At 31.9% G+C, this 17,827-nt stretch overlaps 2 protein-coding genes, 1 long non-coding RNA gene and 1 pseudogene across 3 annotated transcripts; 3 read left to right on the top strand and 1 right to left on the bottom strand.

Annotated features, from left to right (window-relative positions):
* The first annotated feature begins 3,237 nt into the window (after positions 1-3,237).
* LOC117134305 lies at positions 3,238-6,482 on the top strand. The gene is made up of 2 exons (XR_004458550.1): positions 3,238-4,215; positions 4,294-6,482. It is a non-coding gene; the product is annotated as an uncharacterized LOC117134305 (long non-coding RNA).
* Positions 6,483-8,118: 1,636 nt separating this feature from the next.
* On the bottom strand, positions 8,119-9,938 carry LOC103867731 (annotated as a pseudogene).
* Positions 9,939-10,911: 973 nt separating this feature from the next.
* On the top strand, positions 10,912-12,019 carry LOC103866507. Its single transcript, XM_009144446.3, has one exon. It carries the CDS (start codon positions 11,223-11,225, stop codon positions 11,811-11,813), a length of 591 nt encoding a protein of 196 aa, XP_009142694.1. The 5' UTR covers positions 10,912-11,222; the 3' UTR covers positions 11,814-12,019.
* A 252-nt stretch (positions 12,020-12,271) lies between these two features.
* On the top strand, positions 12,272-16,618 carry LOC103866506 (LOB domain-containing protein 15). The gene is made up of 3 exons (XM_009144445.3): positions 12,272-14,707; positions 14,856-15,114; positions 15,290-16,618. The coding sequence occupies exons 1-3, from the start codon at positions 14,694-14,696 to the stop codon at positions 15,686-15,688; spliced, it is 672 nt and encodes a 223-aa protein (XP_009142693.1). The 5' UTR covers positions 12,272-14,693; the 3' UTR covers positions 15,689-16,618.
* Positions 16,619-17,827: the final 1,209 nt, after the last annotated feature.

Raw genomic sequence — 17,827 nt, 5'->3', positions numbered from 1 at the left:
ATGAGTCATGAATACAATTATATATTTTCTCCATTTAAGATAGATATTTTTTAAAATATATAAATATAAGATAGATTTTATATTTTGACCCAAAAAAAAAAGGATAGATTTTATATTTCCTATGCAGTAATTTTTTTAAAAAAAATGAATTTATTATTTATTAAAAATTATTAAAAATTGATAACTATAAAAAATGTTGTATGGTGTATGGATACTCTTAATCTAACATGGATTCTGAAATTTAGTATTTGTATAAATACGTATTGTAGCCTAAACATACTACTATTAATAACTTTTTTTAATAAAGTGATACTAATTTAAACGTCCTTGTTTTTTTTAGAAAATCTTCTGAAATTTAGCTTTGTGTTCATAAATAATACAAAACAAAAATTAATTTTAATACATAATATTTTATAAAAAATGGACAGAAACTGATACTATTATTGAGAGGATCGGGTCGGATCTGCAAGATTACAAGTACTTTTAATTATGATTTGTTTTAATTGCAAGAAAAACTATATATATATATATACGTATATTATAAATAAAAAAATATTGTATATTAACAATAGAGTTTCAAATTATTGATTACTCAAATCCTTATGAGTGCTGAGTGCATGTCGGTAAGACGTGATGATGAGTGTACGTAGGCTATTCAAACATATATATGTCCATAATAGACGAGAGTATAAATAGCTTTTTCATGATTGTGAGTAAATTGTTTTTCTTTTCTAAAACAAACATTGTAGTTGTTTTAAGAGTTTTAGAAAATGGTCTAACTTCTAAATTAGCTTGAAGAAATTGACAGATTACCATGTTAATAGCCTTTACATGTGTCCTACCAAAACAAACGGCTAAAAGGAAAACTACTTGAAATGTTAATCTCGTTAATACAATTAGTCTAAGCAGGCAGCAAATATCAAAAACAAGAAGTCGAATGTGATGCACTTTGTTCTACTGATATCTTTATTTTTGTGATTTGTTTCACTCCATCAATTCTATATACATGTTTTGACTGTATAGTCTCCATCCATTGTTATAAATCCACGAGTAACCTTCCTTAGCCTTTCCATTATTGTTATAAACCAAGGAATAACCTTCTTTCTCTACCATAGTACCAGGTCCTCATCTCCATGATATACTTTGCCTTATCATAGGCATATTTAACTCATCAGATCCTATTCAAAGGAAGGAGGGTCAGATCCATTTATACTATTATCTTTAAAATCAATAATACGGTAAAAATGTCCACTGTACATTATATAAAGCTATAAATACAGTAGGAAAAACTGAATATACTATTTGTTATCTAACTTATTTTCTTTACAATAACCCTACTTCTTGAATGAGCCATAAAGTCATATATTTTTGAAACCACTAGTATGTATAGTATAAAAGGTAATTAATAACAGGTATCTTGAGATAATCAAACCCACATCTCCAAATTATCCTTTGTGCAAGTCAAAGTAACTACTCTTGCTTCAAACTATATTCATATTCATTCCACCAGGAAAACAGTATTCAGGTTGCATTATTTTGCCAGATCAACAAATTAATGAAGCAAACATGAGTAACAACTTCTATTGAATTGAGTGAAGGACTACAAGGTAAATATAAAGAGAGTAGTAAGGGAGAGGGGTACAAATCAAACTAAGGGAGAGGGGTACAAATCGTTTTCATGCAATGCAAATATAAAGTAAACTCCACCGACAAACTAAGAAAGAAACTTAAACTGAAGTAAACATGAGTTAGTCTGAAGATCCTCCTACTGCATCTTGAGCGTGAGAAACCGGTTGTAAATGTGCTTCATTGGCATCATTTTTAATACTTTCAAAACATAAATCTAAATCATCAAACTGATATTGTTGGTTTTCGTCCAACACCGGCATGAAGTTGTTGTCGTTGTTCGGCGTCCAAAACCATGAAGGACGAGCTCGAACCTGTGGTGCATCTTGCTCTTGTTTCTGCTTCTGAGTGGCGTCACCATGATCATCCTGTCGCATCGTGATCATCGTCTCAAACCCTAGTTCATGACTTTCATGAAGAGGAGGAGGAACTAGAACCGGTGGTGCATCTTGCTCTTGTGGCTGCTGCTGCTGAGTAGCTTCACCATGATCTTCTTTTAGCATTGTCATGAAGTTGTTGCCGTTGTACTGCGACATCATCATCATCATCGTCTCCATTCCTGAATCTTGACCTTCAAGAACTGGAACCGGTGGTGCATCTTGATGTTGCTGCTGCTGAGTGGCCTCACCATGATCCGTGGCTTCATGAGGAGGAGGAGGAGGAGGAGGAGGAGGAGGAGGAAGAGAAGGAACTAGAACCCGTGGTGCATCTTGCTCTTGTTTCTGCTGAGTGGCCTCACCATGATCTTCCTCTAACGTCCTCATCTCATCAACTCTATTAGCACCAGCTTCTTGTTCTTCTTGCACTTGTTTCGATAAGATGTTGTTCTTCACCTCCTCAGCGAACCCTTTCTTTTCTAAATTACCTTTTAGACGACACAAGACCAAATCGTCTTGATTTTCCTCATAAAGGCAATACTCTTTCATGTTCCAACCAGTAGGCTTTATATCTCCGTTAACATCAGTCTTGTTATAGACTAGACTCTGCACGTAACCTTCCACCTTATTGTTTTTGTCCTTGATCGGCTCTTTCCCACTAGTGGTTTTCCATGTACCGCCTTCTCTTCCCCGAACGGTCCTGGTACATGAAGTGGCACCTCTTTTGTTCCTAGGAGTAAAGTAGTACCACTCGCCTCTAGGGAACAGATCGTTTTGCACGTGATCAAGAAGCCACGGGTCGTCTTCGTACAGATCCAAAGTTGTTATGGAACCGCTCTTCTTCTTGTCTACCTTGTTGCGGAGATGAACCCTTAAACACCCCAAGTTGGTTGGAAGAAACCGTGAACCAGGCGGATAAACCCGAGCCTTCACAGTGTCAATGGAGCTGCTGCTTGGATGATCGGTATGAGGCATGCGATGATAATGAAGCATCCGTCTCTGGTGTTCCTCGAGATTGTACATGTGATTGACATGTTGGTTGAAAGCCGGATGAGGACGAGGCATGCCTGGGGAACGAAGCATCATGAGTCTCTGCTGTTCCCGGAGATTATTGTTCACGCGGGTATGGGAAGATGAAGATGATCCCTCTTCACGACCAAGAACATAGTTAGACTTTGATGAAGATTCATCAACCTTTGATTTACTTTGGTCTCCATTCATCTTCTCCATAATACTCAGATAATACTCTGTATCTATTTAGGTTTGTTTGATATGGTTCATGGTGGAGTCTTGGCTGAGTTATTTATAAGAATACAGTTCAGTCGGTAGCCCAAAAAAGGAAAAATTGAGAGTGATCTCTTCACTATTTCCTTTTATTTCCAACATTTATCTCTTATAAAGTTTTAAAAAAAACATTTATCTCTTATTTTTATTTTTTATTATTAAAATTAAATATTTTAAGTTACTCAATTTACTATTTCCTTTTTATATCAACAATCATGTTTAATATCTTTTTTTTACCAAATCTTTTTTTTCTTGTTCCTTATATAATTTTCTTTTTGTTTTAAAGATCATGTTTAATTTCCTTTTTTAGAATTTAATATTTTGAGTTGAATATCCTATACAATATCCTATATTTCAACTCTATAAATATAAAAATTGTTTAGTAAATATACAACTTCCTAAACAATCATCACCTTCAGTTTTTGAGAAAAAAATTCAAAAATATGAAAATCTTGCTTTATTGCATAGGTGCATCATGTATTAGCATATGATGATTTTTTAAAGAGGTTTGGATTTTTTTTTTCTGTTTCTCTAGAGAATAGAAATTTTATAGTGCGTTAATCCACTGATTTAAGCAGCATAAAGCATTTTATAAAATTAATTTTAAAATATTAGAGTGATGACTATGTAATATGAAAGATAGTTTAGCATAAATAATGTATAATGTGGTTTAAATTTTTTAAACAACACTAAAGAGTGTAAACTTCAATATATAGAGCACTTACCGAAAAGGTAAATTTCGTAGGGATTAACCTTTAGATTTTTGATTAAAAAAAACAAACAAAAATATGAAAATATTTCTTTATGGAATAGTTGCATCCTTAAGTGACATAGATGATGGTCAAAAAAGTTTGAAATCTTTATTGTGTCTATTTTTCTAGAAAATAGAGAATTTTTTGTTAGTCCAGTGATTTAGACAATATATGAAGTTTTATTAAATTAACAGTTGAAAAATTAAAGATACTCATGTACCATGAAATAGATTTTATAATACATTAATAAAAAGTTATAATGTGGTTGAGAAAATTTAAACAACACTGAACAAAGAAAACTTCATTATATAGAGCATTTACCAGAAATAAAATTTTGTATGGGTGTTAACCTTCAGATTTTGAGAAAATTTTAAAAATAATGATAATCTTGTTTTATTGCATAATTGCATCCTGCACTGACATAGGATGATGGTAAAAAATGTTTGTGTCCGTTTTTCTAGAAAATAGATATTTATAGTGGTTAGTCCAATTATTTAAGCACTATGTAGATTTTTATAAAATTAATTTATAAAAAAATTAGAGCGATGTTTATGTACCATGAAAGAGATTTAGCATACATTATTAAAAATGTAGAATGTGGCTACAAAATTTTAAGCAACACTAAAGAGTGTAAACATCAATATAAAGGGCACTTACCGAAAACTTAATTTCATAGGTTAACCTTCAGATTTTGAGAAAAATAAAAAAAATATGAAAATCTTGGTTTATTGCATAGTTGCATCATTCACTCACATATGATAATTTTCAAAGAGGTTTGAATTTTTTTTTTGTGTACGTTTCTCTAGAGAATAGAGATTTCATAGTGATTACTCCACTAATTTAGGTAATATATGAAGTTTTATTAAATAAACAGTTAAAAATTAGAAAAATAGTAATGCACCATGAAAGAGAGTTTATAATACATTAATACAAATGTATGATGTGGTTATAAATTTTTAAACACCACTAAAGAGTGTAATTGTTAAAATATTAGAAAGATGTCTATGTACCATAAAAGAGAATTTATCATATATTATTACAAATTTAGAATGTAGTTAGAAATTTGAAAGCAACACTAAGGGGTGTAAACTTTAATATATACATCATTTACCGAAAAAACTCAATTTCATAGGGGTTAACCTTCAGATTTTGAAGAATAATCAAAAATATGAAAATGTTGCTTTATTTCATAGTTTCATCTTGCAATAACATAGGATGATAGTGAAAGATTTTTGGAATCTTTTTGTGTCTGTTTCTTTAGATAATAGAGATTTCATAGCGTTAGTCCACTAATTTAGGCAATATACGAAGTTTTATTAAATTAATTGTTTAAAAATTAGAGAGAATACACATGTACCATGAAATAGTGTTTAGAATATATTAAGACAAATGTATAATGTGGTTAGAAAATTTTAAATAAAAATAAAGAGTGTAAACTTTATTTATCGAGAATTTACCGACAATCTATTTTCGTAGGGGTGTTAACCTTTAGATTTTGAGAAAAATAAAAAAATATGACAAACTTGTTTTATTGCATAGTTGAATCATGCGCTGACAAATGATGATGGTCAAAAAGGTTTGAAATATTTTTGTGTCCGTTTATCTGGAGAATAGATATTCAATAATGGTTAGTCCACTGATTTAAGCAGTATAAAACGTTTTATAAAATTAATTTTAAAAATATTAGAGCGATGTCTATGTAACATGAAAGATAGTTTAGCATACATAATGTATAATGTGGTTAGAAATTTTATAAAAACTCTAAAGAGTATAAACTTCAATATATAGAGCACTTACCGAAAAAGTAAATTTCGTAGGGATAACCTTTAGATTTTTGATAAAAAAAATAAAAAGAAAAATCTTTCTTAATGGAATAGTTGCATCCTAAAGTGACATAGGAAGATGGTTAAAAAGGGTTGGAATCTTTATTGTATCTGTTTCTCTAGAAAATAGAGATTTTTTTGTTAGTCTACTGATTTAGACAATATATGAAGTTTTATTAAATTGACAGTTGAAAAATTAAAGATACTCATGTACCATGAGATAGATTTTATAATACATTAATAAAAAATTATAATTTGGTTAAAAAAAATTAAACAACACTAAACAGAGAAAAGTTCATTATATAGAGCATTTACCGAAAATCAAATTTTGTATGGGTGTTAACCTTCAGATTTTGAGAAAATTTCAAAAATAATGACAATCTTGTTTTATTGCATAATTGCATCATGCATCGACATAGGATGATGGTCAAAAAAGTTTGAAATATTTTTTGTATTCGTTTCTCTAGAGAATATATATTTATAGTGGTTAGTCCAATTATTTAAGCAGTATGTAGATTTTTTATAAAATTAATTGTTAAAATTTAGAGCGATTTTTATGTACCATGAAAGAAATTTAACATACATTATTAAAAATGTAGAATGTGGCTAGAAAATTTTAAGCAATAATAAAGAGTGTAAACATTAATATAAAGAGCACTTACCGAAAAACTTAATTTCGTAGGTTAACTTCCAGATTTTGAGAAAAATTCAAATATGAAAATCTTGCTTTATTGCATAGTTGCATCATGCACTGGCAAATGATGATTTTCAATGAGGGTGGGAATTTTTTTGTGTATGTTTCTCTAGAGAATAGAGATTTCATAGTGATTAAGTCCACTGATTTAGGAAATATATGAAGTTTTATTAAATTAACAGTTAAAAATTAGAAACAATACTAATGTACCATGAAATAGATTTTAGAATACTTTAATGCAAATGTATAATGTGGTTTTAAATTTTTAAACACCACTAAAGAGTGTAAATTGAGTTAAAAATTTTAAACTCAATTTCGTGGGGGGGGGGGGGGGGGGATATTGAATAGTTGCATCATGCACTGATATAGGATGTTGGTCCAAAAGGTTTGAAATCTTTTTTTGTGTCCAATTCTCTAGAGAGTAGAAATTTCATGAACGTTAGTTCACTAATTTAGGCAATATATGAAGTTTTATTAAATTAATTGTTAAAAGTTAGATACTATACTCATGTACCATGAAATATAGTTTAGAATACATTTAGAAAAATGTAGAATGTAGTTAAAAATTTTCAAACAACACTAAAGAGTGTAAACTTCTTTATATAGAGCATTTACCGAAAACTCAATTTAGTAGGGGTTAACCTTCAGATTTTGAGAAAATTCAAAAAATATGAAAGTCTTGTTTAATTGCATAAGTGCATCATGAACTGACATAGCATGATGGTCAAAGAGGTTTGAGATCTCTATTGTGCACATTTCTAGAGAGAATATATATTTTATAGTTGTCAGTCCACTGATATAAGCAGTATATAAAGTTTTATTAAATTAATTCTTAAAAAAATTAAAGATATTTTTATTTACCATGAAAAAGAGTTTAGAATATATTTCTACAAATATCGAATGTGGTAAAAAAATTAATCAACACTAAAGAGTGTAAACTTCAATATATAGTGCACTCACCGAAATACTCAATTTCGTAGGGGTTAATCTTCAGATTTTGAGAAAAAATCAAAAATATGATATGTTGATTTATGACATAGTTGCATCCTACACTGACATAGAATGATGGCCAAAGAGGCTTGTAATTGTTTTGTGTCTATTTCTCTAGAGATAGAGATTTCATAGTGGTAAGTCTACTGATTTAGACAATATATGATTTTTTATCAAATTAACTGTTAAAAATTAGAGGCGATACTCAAGTACAATGAAAGAGAGCTTATAATACATTAATACAAATTTGTAATATGGTAGAAATTTATGAACAACACTAAAGAGTGTAAACTTCATTATATATAATATTTTATTACTACTTTTTATTATTTTAAAACAATGTATTGCTTATTTTATAAAAAAATTAAGAATACAACAAAACCAAAATCTAAAAACTAAAAACCAAAACCGAAAGCCAAAAGCTAATAATTAAAAACCAAAATCTAAAAGTTAAAAACCAAAAACCAAAAATCTAAAAACTAAAAACTAAAACCAAAAACTAATGGAAACAATCATTACCTTTATTTCGTAGATGGTGATTGTTTACCAATAAAAATATTTTTATATAGAAATATAAAAATATTTTTGAGTTGAATATCCTATACAATTGTAAATTTAGAGTTGAAATATTTTTATATTTCGATTTACAAATAAACCGAAGTTTGATTATAAACCAAAGAGTGAAAGTAAAAACATGTATCCAGCAGTCAGGAACAGGATCATTGACATTACCTTGCGTCTGGGAGGGAAGTGAAGAACAAAAACATCATTTTAGTAGACGTGTAATCGCTATTCTATTCCATTTAATTTCCAAAACACGAAAGATTACACATCTCTAAGAACAAAACTTAGTGTAAGGCAGTAAGGGAATGTGTACTTGTTCTCTTTTAATATCTAATTCCTTGAGCAACCTCAAAGAAGTGTGCAACGTTCTCTTCAGGTGTTCCAACTTTAATACCATGTCTTAGATTCAGAATATGTTTCTCTCTCCCAGATTTCTCCACAGTATCTTGAATCCTTCTTGTGATAAACTCTTTAGATCCGAACAAAACTCCCGGATCCACGTTTCCTTGAACCGCTATGTCTCTTCCTAGCCTGTCCCTTCCTTCAGCCATGTCCACTGTCAAGTCCAAGCTCACAACATCCACACCGTTCCGAGCCAACCTCTTTAGTAAGCCTCCTGATCCACTCGCGTAGAGTATTAAAGGTAGGTTTGGGTGAGTTTGTTTCACAGCTTCAACTATCTGTTTAAGGTAAGGTAAGCTTAACTCCTCAAAGTCCACAGGGCTTAGCTCCGTGGCCCAAGAATCAAAGATTTGAACTGCTTGAGCTCCGCTGTCTGCTTGGTAGCGTATGTATGTGATCATTGACGTTGTGAACTTTTGGAGTAAAGCATGTAGAACCTGAAGAAAGAAACAAACATCTGAGAAAGTTTGTACCAAGTGTTTAAAGGTTAAGAACCTTACCTTAGGTTGAGAGAAACCTAATATTTTGATATGTGTGAAGTTCTTAGACGAAACACCTTCGATTACATAGGAGGAAAGAGTAAACGGAGCTCCAACAAAACCAAGAACAACACCTTCATTCCCCACCTGAAAACAAAACATGTTCTGATATAAGTGTTCTGATATAAGTGTTCTGGTATAATATAAGTGAATTGATCCATTTATCTTATATATTAATTAGGATTTTTTTCAACTACCGACGTGGGAGACTTAGTATCTAATAATCAAGAGCTTAAGAGCATTTATCATTATGACTACCTCGTTTCTTAATCTCTTGAGTGCTTCTCCAACGTAAGGAACGGACTCCTCCGGTATGAATTCTTTAACTTGATCAACATCAGCAGCTGACTGCGGCGGGCTGAAGATGATGTGGCCTTTTCCTTTAACAATGTCAAAAGGTATGTTCATTCCAGACAAAAGGAGTGAGAATGTCCGAGAACAGAATCACACCGTCTGGCTTGAACACCTTCCAGGGCTGCAGAGAGATCTCCACCACAAGATCAGCGTGGCAAAAATGACAACGTTGCCTTGTCAGCAGATTTTTGCCGTGTCATTAAAAGAGAGCTGATGTGGCTTCAACGTTACCTTGTCAGCACAATAATCGCACTGCTATTATTGTTCTACAAAATCTTCTTTTTTTATAAAGTTCCTAGCATTTCAAATCTGCAATATATATTTTTTTTGATTTTTTACTAAAGAATTAAACCATTTTAAGGTATACAAGTCGAACAAAAATTATAATATAGGGAATCACTTTTTTCATCTTAATATAGGAATAACTATGTTTGCACAATACATATGCATGACAGTGGTTGAAATTTTGAGCCAGTATTTAAACCTTTGAGAACTAGCTTCCCAAGATTTTCAGGAACTGCAATGGTAACCATATGTCCATAGAGGAGGACAGATATTGAATACTGGATAAGATTGAATTAATGTTGATAGTATTTGTAGAGAAAGTATCTGATTCAATCTTGAAACGGTAACCAATTTTTTTACTTTCGTTATATAAGTAGAATTCGAAAAACAAAACCAACGTAACAAAACATATGTAGACTGTACAGATGTAACAAAAGAGTGTATGAGTGTGTTAAAAATAGGTTATATAGTTTGAGTACATCACTATGGTTTAGGTGGCCATTTAATCTCTGGTTCTGAGTAGTGACCGTCTAGAATTCATATTAGCCGTTTAGAATCTATAGCCTAGCTACACCACCCAACCGACTGCTCTCTTGAACTAGAACTGCCTAAACATCTTGATCTTCTTCTTTTTTTTTTTGAACTGGCCTAAACAATTGTCTAGACCGTCGTTTGTAACTTTGTTTTTATCTTAAATCTATATGTAGAATACATTTAGCGTATATAGGGTGGATATATGAAATAAATAAGAGGAGCTATACGTCTTATATTTTCTAACTAACTTTGTCTTCATATTTCTCTATCGAATTTAAGCAAATCTCAGTACGGTCCAGGAACGGCATCTCCTATTCATTAATACGGCTCAACTGTACATCCAGCGATCCACAGTCATCCACCTTGCTTACCCCTCTTTTGTATCCTACAGTATATCATTTTCAACGAAATTAATTGTCACACGGTTTTTAATTTACAGGATATTGTATGCAGCTACCACATGAATTCACTTGATTTCTAGCTAGGTTCAGTCAGTAGCAAGAACAATAAAAGACCATACATACTAGGAGTAATGTTAATGCATGTTATGAGTAAATAAAATAGTAACATCTAACAATATTAAGTCGCATACACATTCGCCCCCACTCACTTATTATCTAACCATTTATTGCCCTCTGCAATTATTTTCGAGTATCCTATATATTCCATATGATCATCCATGTGAAATTCGCCAATAGAAAAATTCAGAAAATAATACAGACTACAAAAAAATACAAGAAAGCATAATATAAACACATGACATGTGCTTGCTTAGACACTCCATGCAAATAGAGATCCTTTAATTCTTCCGCAAACTTCTCTTACACTAACAAAGCATCACTTTTCATAAATAGATGCACCTTTGTCTCTCTTTCATATCTGAAGAAGCTTCGTTGTCTTCGGATCTCGCATTTCCATTTTCGTAGCTTAGTTCTGATAAAACCTGACTCAAAACATATCCAAGAGAGGGAGTTTTGCTAGATCACGTCAAACATTTAATGACAATGTCAGAAAGATCAGAAGACAACACAAACGTAGTCAGATCTTTAAATGTAATCGTAAAGGAGAGCTCGCAGGTCAATACATCATCAAGAATCTATTACTACGGCGGAGCTTCCGTGCCGTTTTTGTGGGAGACACGGCCAGGCACACCAAAACACCCTCGTTTCTCTGAATCATTTCATCTTCCGCCGTTAACGCCGCCTCCGTCATATTTCTCCTCATCCTTGTCCTCCGGGAACAAACTGAGCAAAGCTAGAACGAAACAAACTCGATCAGTTAAGACCCTTTTCAACGCAAAGCATCACGTGTCGTGTCCTTCGTTTTCTTGGTCGTCTACCACGTCGTCTTCTTCTTCCTCTATGTCCTCGTCTCCTAGGTCTAAAACAGTGTATCCTGCCAACAAATGTTTTCTTTTTTGCTCGAGATCGTACGTTAAAGATGACGACGAGGAAGAGATTGGTTCATCGTCTCCGACGTCAACGTTGTATTATAAAAGAGGGTTTAGCTCATCAATGGGAAGTATGAAGAGAGCTTTGAGTTCTGTTCTTAGCAACCGATCTAGTCGTAATGATCTTAGATTGATTTAATGGCATGTTGTCTTATTTCGTTTGTTGTTATGAAACCTAGGATCTTGGTTTTTAGCTTCACTGTTTTTAATGTTTTGACTTTTGCCTCTTTGAACACACATATTAGTGTTTGATCGTGTTCACTGCTAATGATCACATGTTTTGATCATATTGCTCGTTGTAACTTTAGTAATTTCATTGTTTGGAGTTTATGAAATTTAAATGAATATTTTGTTACGCTAAAACTAAATCGATCGATGGGGTGTTTATTGAGATTTTTTTTCGCCGAAATGTGTTTGTTTATTTTTCTCGAATTTACTATTAGCCGTCAAATTTTATTATGTGAACGACAAGCTTTATCTAAGAACTAAAGACGAAAAAAAATATGGATGATTAACTGACCATGTGCCATTTATTGACTCTATTCATATACCCTTGGTTTTTGAAAAACATATTCATTCTCTCAGTTTAAACCAGTAAAACCAAAACCAGAATGGTCAACGTCAACAAAAAACAGTGATAAGAAACAACAATGAACTGATACCTTTCAACCGTTTTGAAGATGCTAACTATAATTTTAATCATATTTCTCTTTTTATAGTAAGTGTTGTTTTAGATTTCAATGCAAAATTTTGACACACAATTCCTAACTTAATCTCAAATGTAATAAATAATTTCAAGAAGCAACTGTAATCTTGAGGACTATTATTTTTAATATGGCTTTTTGGGTTGTGCGAAAACTGAAAAGAGAAACGACTGTCCTTTAAAAACCAAAGTTCATAGAGAGAAAAGGAGAACAAAGAGCGTTACCTGAAATTGTGGGTAGTAGTTTTTTTTGTCGTCATGATATTTGTGCATGTATGACATTTAACAACAGAAGTAATTTTCCCAAAAGAAGATTTCCTTAGAATATGCAACTTTTTGGGTGTCAAAATTTCAAATTGTGTGTATCCTATATCTTAGTGTAGTTTAATCAACCACATAGTTAATCAGACACATAATTCGGGGGTAAGGCCTACAAAATAACGGTCCAATGGGGCTCGGATCCATGTTAAAATAAGTATATTGTCCAGCCCAAATTATATTTGTAATTCGATTTTTCAATTTTGCAAGTAACACTTAAATTATATTTTATATGTCATTAAATAATATTCTCTGCTAATTCTAAATTTTAAATTTTAATATTTTAAGAATAAAAACTCTAAATTTTAATACAAAGAAGAGAGAACAACGGGGCGACGAGTTAGGCTACGAATACGGGTCAAACAAGAATATACAAGTGCAAAACTTTCTTAGAGTCTAAGCAATATTCTTCTTTCTATTGGATTTTGAATTGAAACTGGAGATAAATTGAATAATTATTATTTTACAGTTACCAAGATATATATATAACTTATGGATGTTAATCTCAGGGTTATGCCACCATCTGAACTCAAATCTATAAAGTGCATATTAACAAATATATAATATCGTTGTGATAACAATATTACCTTTTTGTAACACCGAAATTCTGAACCATGATATCTTTTCGAATATGAAAGCCAAGCTGACTTAATCCTCTCCATGATACATATTTTTACGCAAGTGCTATCTACGCCATTGTTAGATGTGTGTTCGTGGTTCAAGATTTAAGTAACCTTTAACGATTGACGAGGAAATTTGATAAAATGTTTGGTACTACTAACTGTGGTCTACAGAGTATATATATGGGCCTATAGTTAATAACAAATAATATGTTTTCTAAATGCTTCACCAAATTTTTACTGTTATGAACTTTCAAACCTATTAAGCTATCGTTGATCAGTTTAGTATCGTCAGGCGGTCCATTCGCGTGCAACGGTGTAGACATATATATAATCCTGTAATGCCATAAAGAATTACCTGCAAACTTGGTTACATAATATAAAACGTAAATTTGATTTCTAAGAAGTATAAATTTGATTCCTATTAAAAATAAAGCAGAAGCGTTATAAATGTGAAGCAAAAGTCCACATGCGGTCTTCCAGGCTACAATATATCTGATTTGGCGTGAACGGAACTCGCGACTCCACGCTGGCCCATCACTTCTACTTTCTCTACTGTTTAGGCAGATTGACAGGTGTATCAAGGATGCAATCTTGGCTCGTCTCAACCGCAAGGGGTTCAGAAATCTTCTAAGCCTCTGGTTTGCTAATGAGTAACTGATCTATTACCTGATCTCTTCCCCTAGTTTCATGTAGGCTTTTTCCACTTTTTTTTTGGGTTTTATGAAACTATAATAGCTTCGCCGAACTGATGTAAACAAAACTGTTCCTTTTGGTATAAATTCACATTTTATCAAAAAAAAAAAAAAGTCCACATGCGGCCATGGGAAAACAAAAATATTTAAAGTAGGCATTAAGCACAAAATCCACCTGTTGTTGACTGGCCGATGAATGAGTGACTACATGCATGCATATTTGTATATGATTATAATTGTGTGTGATCATCAGAACTTTTTTTTCTGAACACAGATCATCAGATTCATAAGGTCAAAACAAAAATAAAAATAAAAACCCTCACGGGTCACGTGCTTAAGCTGTAAATACAGTTCTTCAGTCTTTCATTAACTATAGATATCTTCAGTTGTTTTCATCTTAAAAGAGACACTGTTCTGCTTCTCGAGCTACCAAACCCCTTTCATCTCCTTCAGAAAGGTCTATTCAACCCAGCCTCAACATTTTCTTATATATCTATCTTTATATTGACACAGGTATATATCGTGATTAGTAAATTTTAAACTTCGTATTTTACTTGCCTTTAAAGCCTTCCTTACCAATCTTCCTTCACACCCTCTTTAAAAGTCACTTGACTTTAATATTTCTCTTTTTGTTTCTTTCTGCTTTTCTCTCTTTTCTTTCGATCATCTGAGAGCATGCTTGAATGTCAAGAGAAAGGTAAAAAGTGAACATCTCACTAGTGAAACCCTTTTTCTCTTTACAATGATTTAATTTTAATTACCCTCAAATTGGTGGATATGGTTCATTTTCACTTTTTAGTCATGTTTTAACCAAGCTAAAGTTCTTATTTGGTTCCTTTGTTTAGGGAGAGACTTGAAGAGATAGGGAAGAAGATCAAAAGAGAAGCAGATGCTTGGCCTAATCAAATGGCAGGAATTAGAAGACATATATCTGGTCCTCCTGGAGCCCTCAATACCATTACTCCTTGTGCGGCATGTAAACTTCTGCGCAGACGATGCGCTCAAGAATGTCCATTTTCGCCTTATTTCTCCCCATATGAGCCTCTTAAGTTCGCGTCGGTCCACAAAGTCTTTGGAGCTAGCAACGTCTCCAAGATGCTAATGGTAATAACAAAACACAAATATCATCATTTTATAGTGATAATGATCATATGTTTCTTTGGTCGTAACATAAACGGGGACTAGTCTGTCTGGCTTTCATTATAAAATATATCATTAAAAAAAAAAAAAATACTTTTGGCATTATTTTCATAATGTTAATATTTTTAACACTAACCAGGAGGTACCGGAAGGCCAGAGAGCAGACGCGGCAAATAGCCTCGTGTATGAAGCAAACGTGAGGTTAAGAGATCCAGTGTACGGTTGCATGGGAGCAATCTCAGCTCTACAACAACAAGTTCAAGCTTTACAAGCCGAGCTTACGGCCGTACGATCTGAGATTCTCAAGTACAAGCAACGAGAAGCTGTCGCCACTTTGATCGTACCGTCCAATTCCCAATATCACAACTCTGGCGGCGTCTCCGTCATTGCACTACCACCACAAACGCCGTCAACTCCACCGCAACCTACGGCGGCTCATCCTCCGCCTCCTCCATCTTCTTGTGTTTACTCTCAACCAACCACAAGAGCACTAGAATACGGCGAGATTGAAAGTGAGAACAACTCCTACTTCGGTTAAAATTTATTTGAATCATTCTACAAACACACATACATATAATTTATTTCCATAATTTGTGGTCCGACAATTATAACTAAGTTAAATAAATATAAGGGAGGAGGATGATGTTAAAGAGCCTGTCACTAATCGATCAAATGTATATTTATATTAGCGCTGTTCTTTTTCTTGACGCTGCGGCAGCGATCAGCGGGTAAAAAACACGAAGAAAATATTATAATTAACGCCATCGTCTTTCAAGTTTGTGTCGCTGGCTTTATAAAAACATCCGCGTTCTCCAACTTTCTTGCCGCCGTAATTTATGGCGTCACAAAAGTCTCCAATATTTGATCGCCGCGTTTTTGATTTTCTATTTTAGCCACAGTAACAAAAAAGATGAAGCTACTGTGTAGTGTATTTTTGTGTCGCCCAACGCTGTCGCGGCGTCAGCTAAAAGAACAGATGTTCATTATGTACTCTTTACATTTTACATAATCGATATTGAGATGAGGTTGAAACGTTGTTCTTAAACCCACAACGTGGAAGTCCAGTTACAAACTTCCAGTACAGAACAGACTCGAAGTCTATTTATTTATGTCTTATATAGAAGATAAAGAAACTCGATAATTTCATTGATTAAATCTTTAATAAACTACACATATGATATATTTGAATTTTGGGTAGCTTAAATTCATTTAATGAGTCATGCGTACTTAAACTTTTTAAAAATCTAGAATCCAAGCAACGTAGTGAGTTAATCCTACAAAAAGCTACTTGCACCAACTTTTTGTGATAGCTGGCTTTGAATGTGCACATATACATCTTATACACACACACATATCCCTTATATATTAAAAGAGAAGCATTGTAATAAATGCATTCACACTATAATATACATGTGGCAGCCTCACAATGATTTGATAATAAATATGTTAACGCGTTCACACTATATTCATAAATGTGTTCACACTATATACTTTTTTATTTTTTTAATATAAAACTTATGTGCATGGTTCAAATAAAACTTTGGATTTTTCGGTTCGAATCAAAACAAATAACGAATCAAAAGCTAAACTATATATATATATATATATTATTTTTATTGTTTACGGATAAAGTTGGGCAAAATATTTATAAGTTTTGATTCAATTCGTTATCTGTTTTGATTTGAACCAAAAAATATGGACATTGTAACTCTACGAAACAAATCAACTACTAAAATACAATTAAAAAAAACAAATCACAAATACCAATATTTTTAGAAACGGATATCAAATTTGATCTGTTATATGCATATATATACATATATGTACAGAATTATATATATATATATGTTATATATATTATAGTTTATATAAGTTTTACAATATTTTTATGGATTAAATTTATTATATTAGGTATTAAAATTTAAAAGTTAAATAATATTTTATTTTTGTAATAAAATGTTATTATTAAAATTTTCAATTATTTTTTAAATTTTATTTTATTTACGGATCAAATCAGATATTCTTTAAAATTCTAAATCATTTCGGATATCAGAGTTAAAGCCTTTTTTATTTTTAATTAATTTTAATTTTATCTTTCATGTATTATTTAGAACAAAAATGTTATTTAATACTAATTAACAATATATTTATATATTTATCATTTATTTTTATATACTTTTACATACATATACATGTGCACCTTGATGTGAACACTGTATAAGTATTTACCACCAGTGAAGTATCAATTTTTTTTTGGAAGTTGAAACATTTTTTTTCTTAATGTTTCTTTCACTACCGACCAAATTATAGTAAAATGATTTGTCTTAATAATTTTTTTTTCTTGAACTATTATCCATTTACAAACTATGAAACCATTGGTTCAACATGACGATTATCTAAATTATAACATGAAAATAAATAAATAAAAATAATTTTTGGATTTTACCGAAAAAACTAAAAAACAAACGTTCTAACATAATAAACCAAAATAAATATTAATTTAAAATAATGGTTATATTTTAGGAGATTAAAAACAAAAAATAACTTAAAACCGAACCGATATCCATTTTTAAATAGATTTGTTTTTTTTTATTAAAAATAACAAAACTAATAATCACATTCCGCGCAAGGCGCGGATTATTACCTAGTATATATATATTGGGTGAACTGTCAGCTG

This window comes from Brassica rapa, chromosome A05 (genome assembly GCF_000309985.2).
Source record: "Brassica rapa cultivar Chiifu-401-42 chromosome A05, CAAS_Brap_v3.01, whole genome shotgun sequence".
NCBI classification, from domain to species: Eukaryota; Viridiplantae; Streptophyta; class Magnoliopsida; order Brassicales; family Brassicaceae; genus Brassica; species Brassica rapa.
Note: the sequence above shows the minus strand (reverse complement) of the source record. Positions and strands in the feature narration are given on the sequence as shown.